Here is a 16,464-nt window from a genome sequence, read left to right as displayed (position 1 = left end):
AGCGCCCTTGATTCAAGATCTAACATGGGACTTTTCAAGGATCTTGGCCACACCCAGCCCTCTCCAGACCTGTTTCCATTCCCAAGTCTAACAGTGCTGGGTGGGAAGGGAACACCAGGGATTACTTCTCCCCACAGGTCTCACAAGTTTGTCCCCAAAGAGGCCCCAGTACAGGCCCCCTGCCAGCAGTCTGAGGTCACTTCAATGGCAGAATACTGCTCCTGACTCTATGCTTGAGTTTGGCAGCTCAGCACAGTCTCTTGATGTCTGTCACTACGTGCCACTGGGACCTCAACAAGGGAGGGCAAGGTTCTGGCCATTACATCAGGGCACCTGAGACAAGAAATGTGTCTCTGCCATGCTTCTCCTGAGGCCAGGAGTCCTGGTTTGTCTTCAGACTGGGACCCTTCCATCATTCTTGTATCTTCCTTGCCCTGTGGGTCTTTCATGCCGTTCCTGGAAAGGACTGGAAGTCACTACTCACCTTACCCATCTGCACTGCCGAGGACTCAAGGGACTCACCCTTGCAAAGACTACTTACCTACCTGCCTTCCTCCCCTTTCACCTCATTATGTAGCTAAGGATGCCTTGAATTTCTGATCCTCCTGCTCTTACCTCCCGGGTTCTGGGTAAGATCGCAGGTGTCCACTGCCACACTCAGTTTCTTGGGAGCTATTTTCAGTCATTTTCCAAGTAACTGGCCCTCAGCCTGCAGCAAAGTCTTAACCAGACAGCCATCAGAAATGAGGTCCCTGGACCAGCTTCCCTTTCCCAGAACCCCATCAGAAGGTCTCGGGGCAAGAGTAGGAGGCCTCACAGGGAGGACTTACTGTCTGCTGCTTTAAGGTGGGGGTCCATGGGTGGGGGTCTTGAAGGTTCCAAGCCTCAAGGAAGGTTTGCTGACTGATTCTGCTCTGCTTTGAGCCTCCCACCTAAGGTGCTTGGAGCTTTGTCTTGTTATGTTTTTTTTGTTGTTGTTGTTTTGTTTTGTTCTTAACTCACAACCTGGCTCAGAGGAACCTTTCCTTCCATACAGCTGAGAGGTCAGGATCTGGGGTTCCCGAGGTATAGGGTTTGAATCCTGACTCATACATGGGTTAAAATACAAATAGCAACCAAAACAGTGTCTGTCTCAGGACTGCAGAGAGCTTAGTCCTCTTGTGATCAAGTCACTATGGGCCTGGTGGCTCAGGTGTCTCCCCAGGGCAGGGTTTCCCCATTTTTTTTTTTTACTGATTTGTCCCAAGTGCAGGGACAGTACCTGGTGTACGGCCTATGCTAGGTACATTGGTTCTCTGAGGTGCCACCTCCAGAATGGGAACCTCGTAGAACTTTTAAGGAACAAAAGGTTTTCTTATGAAGTCCTGTCAGGTCTCTCCAGAGAGTCCCTGATGCACAGAGGCAACCATTTCCAAGATTGGGTAGAGACAAGGGATGGTCGTCAAAGCGTGGAAAGAAATCTTCTTTCTCACAGGCAACCACAGACTACCAGCAAGGTACACAGGCCGGTCCCATCCCTAAATCTCCTAGCTTCCGCTGCACACAGAAATCCCTTTGGCTTCTGGAGCAACAAAAACACACAACCTGCAAAGCTGACACTATCCAAGTGACAGGGAGGGACCAGACCTCTGATCCTGGATAGCAGTGTATGAACCTACCTCAGAGGTGCAGAGGTGACACACCCACAAAGAGCTTAGAGGAACTCTGGGGGAGTTTCTTATTGGGGACAGAGGACAGGGGAGGTCAACTGAGAATTGTTCCCCCTCCCCCCACAGATCCCTCCCAAAAACCCAGAGCCAGGAGGACAAGAGTAAACTCTGAGTTGAAAGGGGACTTTGAAATGTTGAAACTTTGACCCTTATGTTCAGAGGTTTGCCTTGCCACCCTCAGTGGGGACACACACACACACACACACACACACACACACACACACACCTGCATTTGCTGGCCTGCCTGCCCTTGCCTCTTCCCTGAGGGCAGCTTCATCCCTGCAGCTGTTCCCCTTCATGTCCCTTCTGCCATTGTCACCTGCCTTTATACCTTTGGTGGGAACCTGAAGGCAGGGCTCGGAGAGAGCCCATCCATCATGCCCTCTGAGCCTAGAGACTCAGGACAGATGGACTTCTGCTCATGGTGGAAGCCACCCCAGGTCTCGCCTGGACAGAAGCTCTGGATCCAATCTAGAGACTTCCAGGGAGAGGCAGAAGACAACTTCCTGCCTACACTCCAGCTCCCGGGGGATAGCTCCCCCATCAGTAGGTTGGTTTCCCCCTTCTGGCCTTCCCTCCTCACCTTTAACCCCATCTCTGAGCCCCACTTGGGGAGAAGAAACCTCTTCTTTGTTCTCCTGTGACAGCTCTGGAAAGTTAGCCCAGGCTAGCCAGCTAGCAGTGACATCAATGCAACAGAAATCACGACCTCCAACCTCAGGGAGGCTGAGAGGCTAACCTGATGCTAGGTACTAGCAAGAGAGTTAGGATGTCGTGAGAGAGCCAGCCCAAGGCTGACAGGTCCTAATGAGTTGACGGCTTCATTCTTGACCTGAGGGCCTCTGAGGTCTGTATAATCCCACCAGGAGCTGTGGTGTGGGGTGTGTGTGTGTGTGTGTGCATGTATGCATGTGTGCATCTGTTTATGTCTGTGTCTATGTGTCTGTGCATACATGTGTATGTTTATGTGTGTGTTCAAGTGTGCATGTGTATGTGTGTTCATGCGTGTGTGCTCATGGATGTGTTGTGTGTGAGCGTGTGTGTAAATGTGTGTGTCTGTTCATACGTGTGCACATGCATGTGTGCGTGCATGCATGCACATGTGTGTGTTTGCTCATGAATGTGCACACATGTGTGTAGAGGCCAGAGATTGCTGTTGAGTGTCTTCTTAGTCACTTTCTCCCTTATTCCCTGAGACACGGCCGCTCTCACTGAGCCTGGACCTCACCATGACCATTAGGCTGGCTGGCCAGCAAGCTTCTTCTGTCTCTACCTCCCCAGTGCTGGGACTCCGTATGTGCCCCACCGTCCCTGGTTCTTTCCATCGGTGCTAAGGATCTGTTCTCTGCTCTGTGCTTACAAGACAAGGGCCACCAACTGAGCCTTCTCCCCGTGCCCGCCTTTGCTCTTCAGCTAACGAGTTTTTGTCACAATAACTTTGTCATATTAACTATTAATATATTGCCTGAGCAATAGAGGGACAAGAAAACTAATGTCTGCTTGATTCTATTCTGCGTCAGACTATCCACACACAGATTACAGCAAGTTCTCGTGGGTAGGGTATAAAGGACAGACCCTGTAAATGGGAAAAGCTGAGGCTCCTAGATGTGCACTGGCTCTCGGCCTCCCCCAAAGTCTGCACCTTCTCCCACACAACACAGCTGTTCACATCAGTTTGTTTCCCATGCCAAGACTGTCTCCTGCAGATGAGAGGAAGAGGGAGTGGCAGGTGGGATGCAGAATAAAAGCCTTTTCCCAGGGGCACTTGGGAGACTGTTTGTAGCTACAGAAACAAACCCATCACCCAGACTCCAAACATCAGCTCTGCTCAACAAACCACCAAGTACCACCTGGAGCTTTATGTTATCTTTCCATCTTTCTCCAAAGCCATGACTCCATCAGGCTATTCGTGATTGAGCCAGCCACCAATTGCACACGAGCAAACCTGAGGCCCTAAGGTCCAACCTAAGCAAAGATCTTGGCCCAAAACCTAGGCATCCATTCTCTCTACCAATAGGAGGGATCCTGTCCTCCCAGTAGTTGATCATGGCCTGATAAAAAGGGAGGCATGGAGTGCTAACTGGCTCTAGGAAGGACTCTTGTTTCTAGATTCAAAGGCATGCCAGCCGCCTCCTACTCACTGTAGGAATGTGCCCGGGATCGAGCTCAGAATGGCGGGTGGGACCAAGAACAGATCCTGCAATCAGTCCATGCGGATCTGGAGGGAGTGACCAACTGTCTCCCATCTCCAGAAAGCAGTAGATCAACCCAGAGCCATAATCACAGACACAAGGCAAGGGAAGGAAGAAGAGACCTTTGTTTCCTGCTCAAACTCTCTTAGGGTCCCGAGCAGCCAGGGGTTTCCTGAGACCTCTGAGTTTTTAGTGACCCTCCCCCGACCCCTGTGGGAGAGAGCCAGTCCGGTTTACCTGAGCCCCTCTGGTTGGGCCAGCAGGAATCTGGCAAGTGGAGTAGAGAGGCTACCTACCTGAGGAGACAGGCCATTGCTGACAGGGTTCATGTGGTTGGAGGGAGCCCCAGGGTTCATGAAGCTGTCAGAGTAGCTGGAGAAGCTGTGGCGGGCTCCGTAGGCAGAGCTGGTGTCCGCAGCTGCAGCAGCCGCAGCCAGCCCACCCTGATGCATGGTTGACGGTGGAAGAGGCTGGGGCCTGTGTACTGTGCTGCCCCCATCTGAGGAGAGACCCGGAGAGGTCCTAAGCAAGTAGCAAAAGCCTCCTTGAAACTCCACCCAGTCGTGCCCTCTGGAGGGAAGGGACCAGCTTCTCAAGTGACTTGAGCTGAGACCAGCTGGTTCCCAGGCACCCCAACATCAGAGTGGCCAGGGCTTGACTCACACCTGCTTGGCATCTAGGTGACCTCTAGGCAACCTGCACAGTCTTGGTGCTTGATATTCTGCATACAGTAGATGCTCAATAAGCACTAACTGGATTGTAAGGTGTGCCTGATGGCATCTATCATCCACCCAGACTTGCCCTATTAGCATTTTGTGGGTACCTGTCATGCTGAGTTGAGTCCTAGCTTTGGGTCGGGGGGGGGGATGGAGAGGAGTCGGGAGACTGAGGCTCAGTGGGTTGGGCCAGAGCCAAGGTCAATGAATGAACTAAACTCAGCTACTACGTTGCTATTCTGCTCTGTTAGGGTCCCTCCCTCTGCACAGCTTTCTGAGGCTGGGTTCCTGCTGTCTTCCACACTGGCTTATTTCTTATTAAGAATCACGGGCAGGGTTCTCTGGATACTTAGCCTCCCCAGCATGCCAACCTCTGGGCCCTTCAGGAGGCAGCCCTGTGCAGCAGATGTTAAGAGGTTTTTTGTGTATGCTAGGGTGGGATCAAGATGGGTGGCTCAGAAACCAAGGGAAGGAAATCTTTACTTCCCAAGGGCCTTGGGTATCCTAGGCTCCCTCCCTTCCACCTTCTTCCCTTGGCATTTCTCTTGCTCAGGCTGTGTGGCATCCTAGAAGCTACTGGAAGAATGGTCTGTGCCCAAAAGATCTGCCTTCTTTGAGGGGTCTCAGTGTCCCATTGTAACCCAGGGTGCGAGGACAGAGGAGCTGGGCTCTTCAGCCCTGAGTGACCAGGAGTTCCAAAGTCAGGACAACAGTACTTGAATAGCAGACACTCACCTTGGGAGATGGTGGTGGTAGGGTAGGTAGAGTCCGGCAGCTGGTAGGGTGGCAGCGTGGGCATGCCGGTGGGTGGGAAACCTCCCGGCAGAAGGTGGTTGAAGGCGGCCAGCTGGTTAGCTCCTGCCTGCTTGCGCCAGCGGGCACGCCGGTTACTGAACCAAACCTGAAGGGGAGAGGAGGCTGAGCCACCAGGAAGGCCTGCAGGGACCTTCAGAGGCAGGGTCCCCTCACCACTCTCCAGGGAGGGCTTTTACAATGATCCCTGTTTTTCAGGAAGCAGGTGACAGGCACAGGATAGGGTGAGGAGAGGCCTGGAGACACTCAGCCTCGTGCTCCTCCCATGGCAAGTGCTCCACCCCAGTGTCTCCAGTCCTTGTTCTAAGCCTCCACCTCCTCCCGGAAGCCCTCCAAGAGGAGACCACACATACAGAACATCCTGAGTAAAGAGGGGCTTGGTACTCAGCTGTGCCAACTTGGGGCTGAGACCCTGCCCTGTTCACATAGCCCAAGCCTTGCTAGAACAAGACCTGCACAGGTATGCAATACACATATGCACATATATGTACACATATGTGCATATGCACACATGCATGTGTGAGCACACACATGTACATACACACACTGCTGCAAGAGAACCCTTCCCACGACATCACTCTCATGCATCGAAGATGGGCAGGTGAGCCTCCTGCCCCTTCAAAGGAGGCCCATCATTCTATTTATCTGCTCCTGGCTGCGTAGCTCTCCACCTCCCCTCAGGTTTGGGACATCTAGGACAGAGGCCTGTGTTCCTCATGCCCTTCAGGGTGAGAATTCCAGAGGTGCTCAATAAATGTTCATTGAGTAAATGAATGAGAAATGAATGAAGGACAGAACAAAGGTGGTTCAGGGCTCTCTATGTGACTGTCCTGGAACTCCCTGTGTAGGCCAGGCTGGCCTTAAACTCATAGAATTCCTCCTGCCTCTGCCTCCTGAGTGCTGGGATTAAAGGTATGAGCCATTACCACCTTAGTTTGTTTTTTAAGACAAGGTCTCATGTAGTCTAGGCTGGCTTCAAACTTGATAACTTGATATGTGGCCAAGGATGATGTTAAACTTCTTCTTCGTCTTTTTTTTTTTTTTTTTGGTTTTGGTTTTGGTTTTGGTTTTTCAAGACAGGGTTTCTCTGTATAGCCCTGGCTGTCCTGGAACTCACTCTGTAGACCAGGCTGGCCTTGAACTCAGAAATCTGGCTGCCTCTGCCTCCCAAGTGCTGGGATTTAAAGGCTGATGTCAAACTTCTGATCATCCTTCCTCCACAGCCAAGTCCTGAGATTACAAGTATGTAGCACCCAGTTTATGTGGCGTTGGGGATGACACCAAGGGCCTTGTGCATGCTAGACAAGCACTCTATCCACTGAGCTATATGCTCACCATTGGTCTCTAACATCTTTTTGCTTTACAATTAATTGTGCAACCCTAGAAGCAAGCAGACCCTGGCGTCATGGTCTCTGTTTTGCAGAAAGGACGCTGGGGACAGGGCTGATATTTAGGGACAGATTCCAACTCCATGACAATCTGCAAGCACTCCACTTGCCCACACAGGGCTGGGAGACCCTCAAGGCACAGACTCTTCAAAGCAGAGGCTAAGTCCCAAGACATACAGAGTTGGGGAGTCACGACAGCACCCAGGGCCTTGAGTCTCTGCCCCGCTCCCCACGGTGGGAACCCCTCGCCAGGGACCCCAATCCATGGGAACACTGTGTTTTTGTCCAAACACTTCCATACACTGTGGTCTCATTCCCTCCCTGGGCATCTACTATGCCAGTAGGACCTCAGAACCCAAAGGAGTCTTGGTGACCATTGAGCTCCTGAGACAAACTGTGTTTTGAAAGAGGAAGCTAAGCTGCTATGGGAGACTCAGCTGACCAGTGGCAGGGATGCAGACTCTCTACCTGGAGCCTCCTCCGCAGACCTCTCTGTTGAACTCGAATGGATGCCCTGACAGCTCTTGCCCCACCTCCAGCGTCTCTGAACTTCTGGATGCTTCCAGACTCCTTTCATAGGACTAAGACTTTGGCTTTTGGGTCAGCCTCTGTCCGTTCTTAAAATTTTGCTTTTGTCCCTCTACTCTGTTCCTCCTAGGGAGCTCACAGGCGTGGCTAGAGAGAAACCCAGGGAACAGGAGGCTGGTAGCCTTCCTGTGGTTCACCAAGGCTTGGCCTCCTGCATTCCCAGGCCCCTCCCTGTTTGGACCTTGTATAACACCTGTTTCCCCAGTCCCCTGAGCCAGTGAAAGCAGTATCCTGACAGCCAGGACATTTTCTAAGGAGCTGCCAGGCTTGGGGTAGTGGGAAGCCACAAGGCTGCCAGACCAGGCAGTGAGGAAGCCCAGAGGAGTACACCTGGGACAACAGCTGTGAGGATCAAGGAGAGAGAGAGAGAGAGAGAGAGAGAGAGAGAGAGAGAGAGAGAGAGAGAGAGAGAGAGAGAGAGGGCAGTCTGCAGCTCCAGTGTCATCAGGGGAGGGGATGAGATGAGCTATCTGGCTGCCGTGCCCGCCCTCTTCCCCTTAAGGGTGGGAGGGTGAAGGGGGTACACCCGCTCTTGGAGTGTTTAAGACCAGATTCTTCTGGGACTTCCCTTATTGTGTTCTAGTTCCAGCTTCTGAGTCAGCTTCCTCCTCTTGGGACATAAGGCTTCCGTGCCAGGCAGGCCAAGCTGCTACAGTCTAGCTGTGTCCCATGGGTCATTTCTCTGAATCCTAGCCTCTGTACCTGTGACTAGGGCTGGTGCCAGTGACCATCCCAACCTGACACATGAGTCTTCGGCTCCATCCCTTTCACCATTGTGGCTTGTGGCCATGGGGATGCTAGGGGTGGCGTGGGGGGCACGTCTCAAGATGGCACAGTATGGTGTAGCCTTCTACAGACCCACCTCCTCTGTCCATAAAGGTGACAGCCCAGGACAATGTTGTCATGCAAGCCATTCATTGAATCACCCTGCCCCATCCCATCTCCTCCATAGCCTTAGCCTTTGTCCAGCCAGGTGCAGAGATGAGTCTAGTTTGTGCCCAGCTGGAGGAGAGACTCCCAGGGCTCAGCCTGGGGCAGATGGGATGAAGCCACCCTCCCCCACTGCTGTCCCTGATGAAGACCTAAACCTTAGTTTGGGCTCTTTCTCCTGTCACTAGAGCCACTGAATCAGGACTGTGTGCTTCAGGTGTGTAGGGTCTTGGGTGACCCAGTGCGGATGGTTTGAATCTACCCAGATCACACCTTGTATACTTCAAGCAATGGGAAGCTCATTCCCTGACTGAGGATAGCCCTGCTGGGAAATTTCCCTCCTCGAGGGAGGTTTGGAGAGTTTGTGCCTTCCCCTTCCCACCTCTGCTTCTCTTTCCCATGCCCTCACCCTTCTTTCTACTAATCTCTCCCTGTATTTCTCTTCCCTTTGGGCTCTGTACCTCTCTCTCTGTCAATCTCTAAGTCAACCAACCAATATGTGCTGCCCCTTCAGGGACTGCATGCGTTAGCGTGTGCATGGTCCCAGGATCATACCTGGAGTGAACACTCGACTCAGGACCTGCCCACATGACACCCTCCACCCCAGCCTGACTCCAGTGAGCACCCCCACTTCTCCTCACCTGGACCCGTGCCTCCGTGAGCTTGGTCCTCTGCGCCAGCTCCTCCCGGGTGTAGATGTCCGGGTAGTGGGTCCTCTCGAAGGCCTTCTCCAGCTCCTCCAGCTGCTCGGCCGTGAACGTGGTCCGACTGCGGCGCTGCTTGCGCTTCAGGGGGAGGTCGGGTTCTGATTCCACGTCTGAGCCCTCATCCAGACGGTTCCCTGTGGTGGGGTAGCACAGTGGGCACAGGGTCACGCCTGTGTCCTCTGAACACTACAATGGGGGACCTGGTGTCTCCCCAAGAAAGAATACGGATTACCACACCATAGCTTAGCAGTGAAGGATGGAAAATAGCCTTCATGCCCAGCCTAGAAGACTGGGTAAACACGTTGGGTCCAGTAGTCCACTGCTTTCAAGGAGGGTCCCTCCAGCTGGGCATTTAGATTTATCACTGCCACGCATGCCTCTGACCTAAGACTTGATGCTCAAAGGACAGGGGCCATAGAGATGGCTGGGGGTCAAGGGGGCGGGCACATAAAGCTGCACAAACCTGCCTACCTAAGTTCAATACCCTGAAACCACGGCGGGAGGAGAGAACCCACTCCAGCAAGCATGTGCCTTGCTGTGGCATGTGCCCCTCCCCCAAGGTCAATAAATGTAAAATAAAATTGTAATAAGCCCTTGACGACGAGCTCCAAGACAGGAGGAGTGCTGTTGTGTTTGTGAAAGTCAGGAAGTCTGTCTCTACCAAGCCAATCAGAAGCCAGCAGGCAAGGAGCAACTTTGCTTTTGGGAAAGCAGGCAAGGTAAAGGCTGGGACCAGTCTCTTTCAGCAAGAGGCTGACAGGGGGGCTGGGCGCGCTGGGTCCGCTGGGGAGGAGGCTGCAGAAATGGCTTGATCAGTTGTCCCTGCTGCTGGGGCTAAGACCTGGGCAAGGGATCCCGCTTTACACCTCCATTGAACCTCATGCCCTTCTCTGGCCTGGTGGAGAAGACCCCAGCAGGTCATCTTTACAGCAAGGCCAGTGGCCCTGGGGAATGTAGGGAGCAAGGAACAGGGTGGGGCATGAGAACTGCAGGGGGTGCGGGTGGGGGTTGGGGTGCAGGGAGACAAGACTCTTCCTTCCTCTGCCTCCCCTTCTCCCTTCACTTATATTATATTTCCCTTCCCTTCCCTGCCATCTTTGGGATTCTTGGGGCTTTTTTTGTCCATTCATGCATGCATGCATGCATTCATTCATGCATGCATGCATTAATTCATACATTCATTCACTCATTCTTTTGCTCACTCATTCCTCCTTTCACTCATTCACTCATTCTTCCACTCATTGATTCTTCCACTCATTCATTCACTCTTTCACTTTTTCATTCACTCACACATTCCCAAGCACCTACCCTCCTCCTGAATAGGCCAAGCACACAGCGGATAAGGTAGGACTCTGTGCCTAGAGTGCCCAGCCTGAGACAAGCTGGAAAGCCTCAGAGGCTGCCTGCTCACACTACTTACAGAGAAACGACATCACAGAAAGGCAGTACACAAAGTGTCTGGGCCTCCCCCTCAGCCTACACTCTCGTCTCTGCCTGCCCACCAGCACACACTCAGCTGCTTCAAGGACATGAGAGCCTAGGCCTTTCTCTCTCTCTCTCTCTCTCTCTCTCACACACACACACACACAACACCCTACTCCCACCCCCACCCCCACCCCTCTCACAACACAGTGAGAATAACAACAACACAACACAACAACAACAAAATATAACCATTTAAAAGTCATCCAGACTTAAGGAAAAGTGTGGCAGGCTGAGTGACAAGCATGTGCAATGGCCCTATGTAAGGGATAAGCATGTGCAAAGGCCCTGTGTAAGGGATAAGCATGTGCAAAGGCTCTGTGCATCAAAATGCACAAAAGGTCATCTTGCCCCAGGGCTGCATCCAGGGCCAGGAGCAGGTGGCACACAGGGAGAGGAAGACTCTTGGTCAATACCCTGGCTCGGGCTGGACTCCCACTCAGCTCTGCCCCTCCCTGTGCCACACTGTATCTTGTTCACTGGAGACTCTGTATTTTGATGACCACTGCCGGGCTGGTCTGATTATGACACTATGCACCATGGCCAAAGAACCAATGGCTAGACACCTAAGATCAAAGCCAACCCCTTCCTGTTCTTTTCTCACCAGCTTGCCAGCTGCCCACCCACCCTAACTCTGGTGAGAGCATCAACTGTGGGCACACATGGCACTCCTGGGGCACACCTGGGGGGTCCCTCGCGCACACCTGGGGCTCTGAGCCAAACACGCCAATGAATGAACTCTGTGTTCTGATGGGGGCCAGGAGAGTGGTTAGGTCAGGGTCAGCAAACATGGCAGGAGCAAGCACCAGGGAATGTCCCTTCAGGTGACCCTGGACTCAGAGCTCAGATGCTAGCTAGGTGAATGGGGATCAGAACCGCCAGAAACAAAACCATGGACAGAAACCACCCTGCCAGCTGAGGGCTGAAATCCAAGGAGCTCTATTATGGCCATGCCCCCTCCCCACCCCTTCCTCCCTGCTTTTCAGATTGCAGCTTTCTGGACAGACTATTGACTTCTGGTTTGGCTTCCTCCCTGACTCCTCGACCCTCATCCTTTGTGAGCAGGGATCTGTGGAGCTCTGTGAATGTAGAGACACCAACCCACCCGAGCCCAAACTGAAGGCAGCAAAGCAGGGTCTACAGGTCGTTGCTGTTTGAGAGAATTGGTCCTCTGCGGTGAAGCATTGTGGGAAAAGTAGACACAGAAGAGCTAACCCTCAGATTTGGGGTGGGTGTCAGGGAGCAACTCCTTCCCGGCTCTGACCCCTGCTTCCCTGTAGCTGGGGTCTCATGGACCAACCGCTGATCTGAAGATAGCCCTAAAAATGATAGGACAGTAAAGAGCCCACTCTGAGTTCCTGAATCCTGTCTCTGCTTAGAGGAGTAGGAGGCCCACACTAAGCAAGGAAGAGCGGTCTCCAAGTTGGGACCTCTCCAATCTTAGGAAGAAAGAAACAGTCTGTCTCAGGAAACTTCCGGTCTGACGGAGGAGGCATCCCTTCTGTGCTGGGACTTGTAGTCTAAGGGGGAAGCACCGGTGAATGGGTGGGTGGGTGCACAGGACAGACAGACAGCAGACATCAAGGCTGCTGCTACATGACCTGCAAAAGCCAGGGAAACTGGAGCACAGTGCAGGGACCAGTGTCGCTGGGTTTGTCAAAGCCCAGGATGGCCTAGACCAGGCTTGCAGTGGGAGACAGACAGAGAATGGGAAGTCTCTGGGGGTGGCTCCCATAATCTCCCCCTGCTTCTGCCTTCTTCAGAATCTTTTTCTTGATCCCATCCCATCCATCCCAGGAAGCCATCACCGAGTGCAACCAGTGAGGCTGCTAACTATCTGCCATTCACGTGTGCAGACTTTATTCTTCCACAGACAGGCTCCCAATTAAGCTCAGTGTTTCTTATAAGGATGCGCAGGGCCACCTCTTGCCTCTACCTCTAACCAGGTCCTGGCAGTGGGATGAAGCCTGCTTACCCAGCTCAGCCCCAGCAAGGTGACCTGAGCCAGGTCAGGAGCATTTCAGTATCATTTTGCAGGGAGTGGGGGAGCTCTTAAGTCTCCCCTGTCAGAAAACAGAAATGAAGGACTGGGAGATGGCTCAGCAGGCAGAGTGCTCCCTGCGCAAGTGTGAGGAGCTGAGGTCAATCCCTAGCTCCTGGGTAAAGAGCCAGTGGAGGTGTGCACCTGGAATCTCAGCACGGGGCGGGGGGGGGGGGGGGCATGCAGAAACAAGTAGATCCCTAGAGGTCATTTAAATGTGTGAACCCTAGGTTCTTAGGAGAACCCGTCTCAAAATAACACCCAAGACTGACCTCTGGTGCCTACACATATCTGCCAACCTCCAACATACTCATGCACACAGTCTCAGCAGACAATAGCCGTGTCTGTGGATGGGGCTTCTCATCCTGCCAGGCCTTGACTGTGATACAGACGGTGCCTGGCACAAAGCAGGTACTTAGGGTGTCAGCACCAATCCTCGATCCTCACAGCCTGGAGAGTGGTCTTAAGTGCCCATCTCCATGCTCAGGGGCGGCCGACCCTTCACACTGCCAACAGGAAACCATTGTTCCCACTGGTTGGAACGCCAGAAGGCCAAGGTTGGCCCGTTTGACTGGTACCCAGTGGAGCGCTTGAGCAAGGGGCTTCAAGGAACCCTGGTCCACACCTGGTGTAGACACCTAACATAGCAGCTGCTTTGAGAAGCCTGCCTGTGATCTTGACATCACAGTGGCTGCTCCACCCCCCAACAACCAGGCCTTTCCCTCTCCTTTTTGGCTGGAGAAATCCCGTGGGTAGTGATGGTTTTTGAAGGTGGCCACCCCCCAAGGCCTCCTCACCACCAGGCAGTGGAAGCCAAGAGGCACAGGGTCTCTCCACTCCACACCCCATCACAGAAGCCCCCCAAGCTCTGTTCCCTGCACCCCTCTCCCTCCACCTCCCTTCCCAGTTATTACAGTTTAACATAGGCCCTGGCGTGGAGCTGTGCTGCAGAAACGAATCACATAATAGTTGATATGCGTTTTAATCAAGTAATTCGGGCAGAGTCGAGAGCTGGCGAGTATGGGCCCAGTGTCCCTGAATACCAAGCAGGCCTGGGCGCAGGCCTCAGCGAATGGAAAAGTCATTTACAGCTCAGCTGGGGGCCGCCAGCCTAGGAGTGGCAGGCGCCCTCCCATCCTTGCGTCCCCTCTGTGCAAAGTGCTCAGCTGTAACCAGCTCACCAGGTGTGCACAGGCTAGGCTGGTCTGCGGGAACTGGTCCACGCATGACTCAGAGACCCGTGGGGACTCCTGCCAGGAGACGGAACACTCCACTCCTGCCCATCTCTTGAACTCATCTTCCTCTTGGACATTCAGCCAGCATCATAAAACTCAGCCTCAGGCCCCAGCCCTCTTTCCTTACCAAGTCTGACCACTGGCCCTAGTGACAAGGACTCACTCAGACACCTTGCCCCAGGTAGGCTGTGCACCCACCGGTTTGGGGAGAAGGGAGGGAGCTGAGAGCTCAGAAGCAGCTGATGGGTCTTCCTGTGTAGAGAGGGTCACCATCACCAGGCCTTCTCTCCCCATCCTAAGAGATCTGGGTCAAGACTACATCACAGAGCTAAGAGTCTGTGGTGAGGTTAGAGTCTCACGGATGTACCCACAGCCACAGTCAAGAAGGTGGCTGGGATGGGGAATGGAGTGGGACTCTATTCTGGAGTTTTCCACAGCCTGAGTCCAGCCCACCTCAGGAACTCTGCTGTATCTACCCCTTGTCTAGGGAGATGGGTGAACTGCACCAATCTGGCAGGGACCATCTCCTACCCCTCAAGGGGATTCTGGCCTTCCAGTGGGTAAGATACCCTCTCCTGTATGTCTGAAGGACCCCAGGCTGTCAGAACCCTTGCTTCCTTAGAGGCTCCTCCAGAGGTTGGGGCACTCTCAAGGTACAGATGAAAACAGAACCCCCAGGCCCCCAGTCTTTTGATATCTTACTCTCCCAACCCAAAAAAGGAAAGGAAAAAAAAAAAAAAGACTTTTTCAGGAAAGCTAGAGTTAAACTCACACCTACTCGCAACTTGACAAAACTTCCTGAGCTAGGAAGTCACTACTTAATTCCTTCAGGTTGTACTGTTAAATTCTGATCCTCGGAGAGATCACCTGTATCAGAGAATATGGGGTCCATGTTCGGTATTTTGAGCATGAGCCTGTGCTAAGAGAGCAATACTTTTCTTAGGCACTAGAGGGCGCTGTCTATACACCCCTGACAGGAAGGGGCGGAGCTAGGAAGAAGGAAATAGTACTTCTTTGAATGGTACACGTGATCAGAATTTAGTAATGTTTTCCAGGGTAGATCTGGTGTTCTTCTGCACTGACCTGGAAACCGAACTTATGTCACAAGTGGGAGAAAGACCGACCCGGGAGCCAAGGGCACTGACTCAGGGTACTGAGTTCAAAACTAGATTTATCTGCCTGCAGACAGAAGGTCAAGGGTCCCGAGGAACTGCGAACTCATTCTCTTTAATCTGTTGTTTCAAGTGGCTAAGGTGGTGTGTGGGGAGAGGTGGCAGCAATGTAGAATAATCTGAGAGCCTTGGAGACAGGTGTGGGCTGAACTCCAAAGCTTTCACTCTTCTGTGGCTTGGATTGGCACGGGGCGGGGCTAACAAATGGGCCAGGCTGGGCCAGGGAGCTTTCAGAGATCTGCCTGCCTCAACATCACCAGCACTGGGATCATAAGCCTGTGTCAACTCCCGGCTGTTATTCCAATGACTAGTTCACGTAAGCCACCTATTAGCATCAGAGCCACGGTAGACACCGTTTTTCTTGATTTCTTAGTCTTGTCTATGAGGGCGTGGCCAGAGCAGCCAAGGCTTGCTTAACGAGGTCTCTAGAGAAATGGGAGGAACCAGAGATGGTGGCTCAGGCTGGAGGATGGGGGTGGGCTTTGTCTGCCTCCTCCCAGCCACAGGTGCTGGGCCAGCCATCACTCAAAAGGTCAGAGATGACAGTGTTGAGGGAAACTAAGCAGAAAGGAAGCCATTATCCCATATCTTTTTTTTTTTTTTTTTTTTTTTTTTTTTGCCTTTTGCCTTTTGCCTTTTGTGTGACAGAGCTCTAGAGTGAGCGGCTCAGCAAGCCACCAGCCAGACCTCTCTTCCCACTTCACCTAGTGTAGAAGAACTGGCAGCCTTGGGCTCTAACCCCAAGTGTCTTACTGGGCATCTCGCAGTTCTTGACATCTGCTGCTGTGGCTCTCCCCCTCAGTGCGGGTGGTGCTTCAGTGTGACCCTCAAGAGTGGTACCCAGCCCTATACACATGTAGGAAAGTGACTTTATCCCTCTGGGCCAATTGAAGAAGCTGATGATCCCAACCTTTTAGAATCCTCTTCCCTGACGACAGAGGGGGTCTTGTTAAGACAAGGGCTATGAAGTACCTGATACATACATAGTAAATATCTAATAACCGTGGCTGCTGTCACCACTGGTGCCCCTGATAAAGAGATTTTAGTTTACCTTGGGGCCCCGAGGCAAAGATTTGTCTGACACAAGAGCAAAGAGTACATCCATGGATAGATGAATGAATGAGTGGCCAAATAAATGAATACATCATTATCCTCTCCTTGTTTTTCAAGGACCCAGCCACACAGAGTCACCTCTACTTCATTCTTTCCACAGAAACCCATCTCCAGATGCAAATGGCACCTGCAGAGACGCAGGTGAGAGGAGAAGCCAAGTGAACCAAAAAGACACAAATATTACAGAGCGAGATGCTGAAGAGCAGGCCCTCAGGAAGCTGGGTTGGGGTGGGAGAGTCAGGGAAGCTTGGAGAGCTGAGGAGAGGCTTCAAAGCCAGTGGGAGAGAAACAGGGCAGCCTACCCTTCCCGCCAGGCGAGGCTGCCTGCATAGTGTAGGAGAGGCAGCGAGGCTTCAATGCCACAAAGTCAGACCTTTC

At 52.7% G+C, this 16,464-nt stretch overlaps 1 protein-coding gene across 2 annotated transcripts in view; it reads right to left on the bottom strand.

The window, feature by feature from the left end:
* The window catches only part of Pax7 (paired box 7), a 95,196-nt gene that overhangs the window by 34,240 nt on the left and 44,492 nt on the right, over positions 1 to 16,464 (bottom strand). For both annotated transcript variants that reach the window (XM_021160850.2, XM_021160851.1), the window contains exons 5-7: positions 8,978 to 9,177; positions 5,353 to 5,518; positions 4,198 to 4,400 (exon numbers count right to left, since the gene is read on the bottom strand). In XM_021160850.2, coding sequence (XP_021016509.1) covers positions 4,198 to 4,400; positions 5,353 to 5,518; positions 8,978 to 9,177 — 569 coding nt within the window. The remainder of the gene's footprint in view (positions 1 to 4,197; positions 4,401 to 5,352; positions 5,519 to 8,977; positions 9,178 to 16,464) is intronic.

This window comes from Mus caroli, unplaced genomic scaffold (assembly GCF_978045245.1).
Source record: "Mus caroli unplaced genomic scaffold, Mus_caroli_1 scaffold_6, whole genome shotgun sequence".
In the NCBI taxonomy this organism is placed as follows: domain Eukaryota; kingdom Metazoa; phylum Chordata; class Mammalia; order Rodentia; family Muridae; genus Mus; species Mus caroli.
This window is presented reverse-complemented; position numbering and strand designations above follow the sequence as displayed.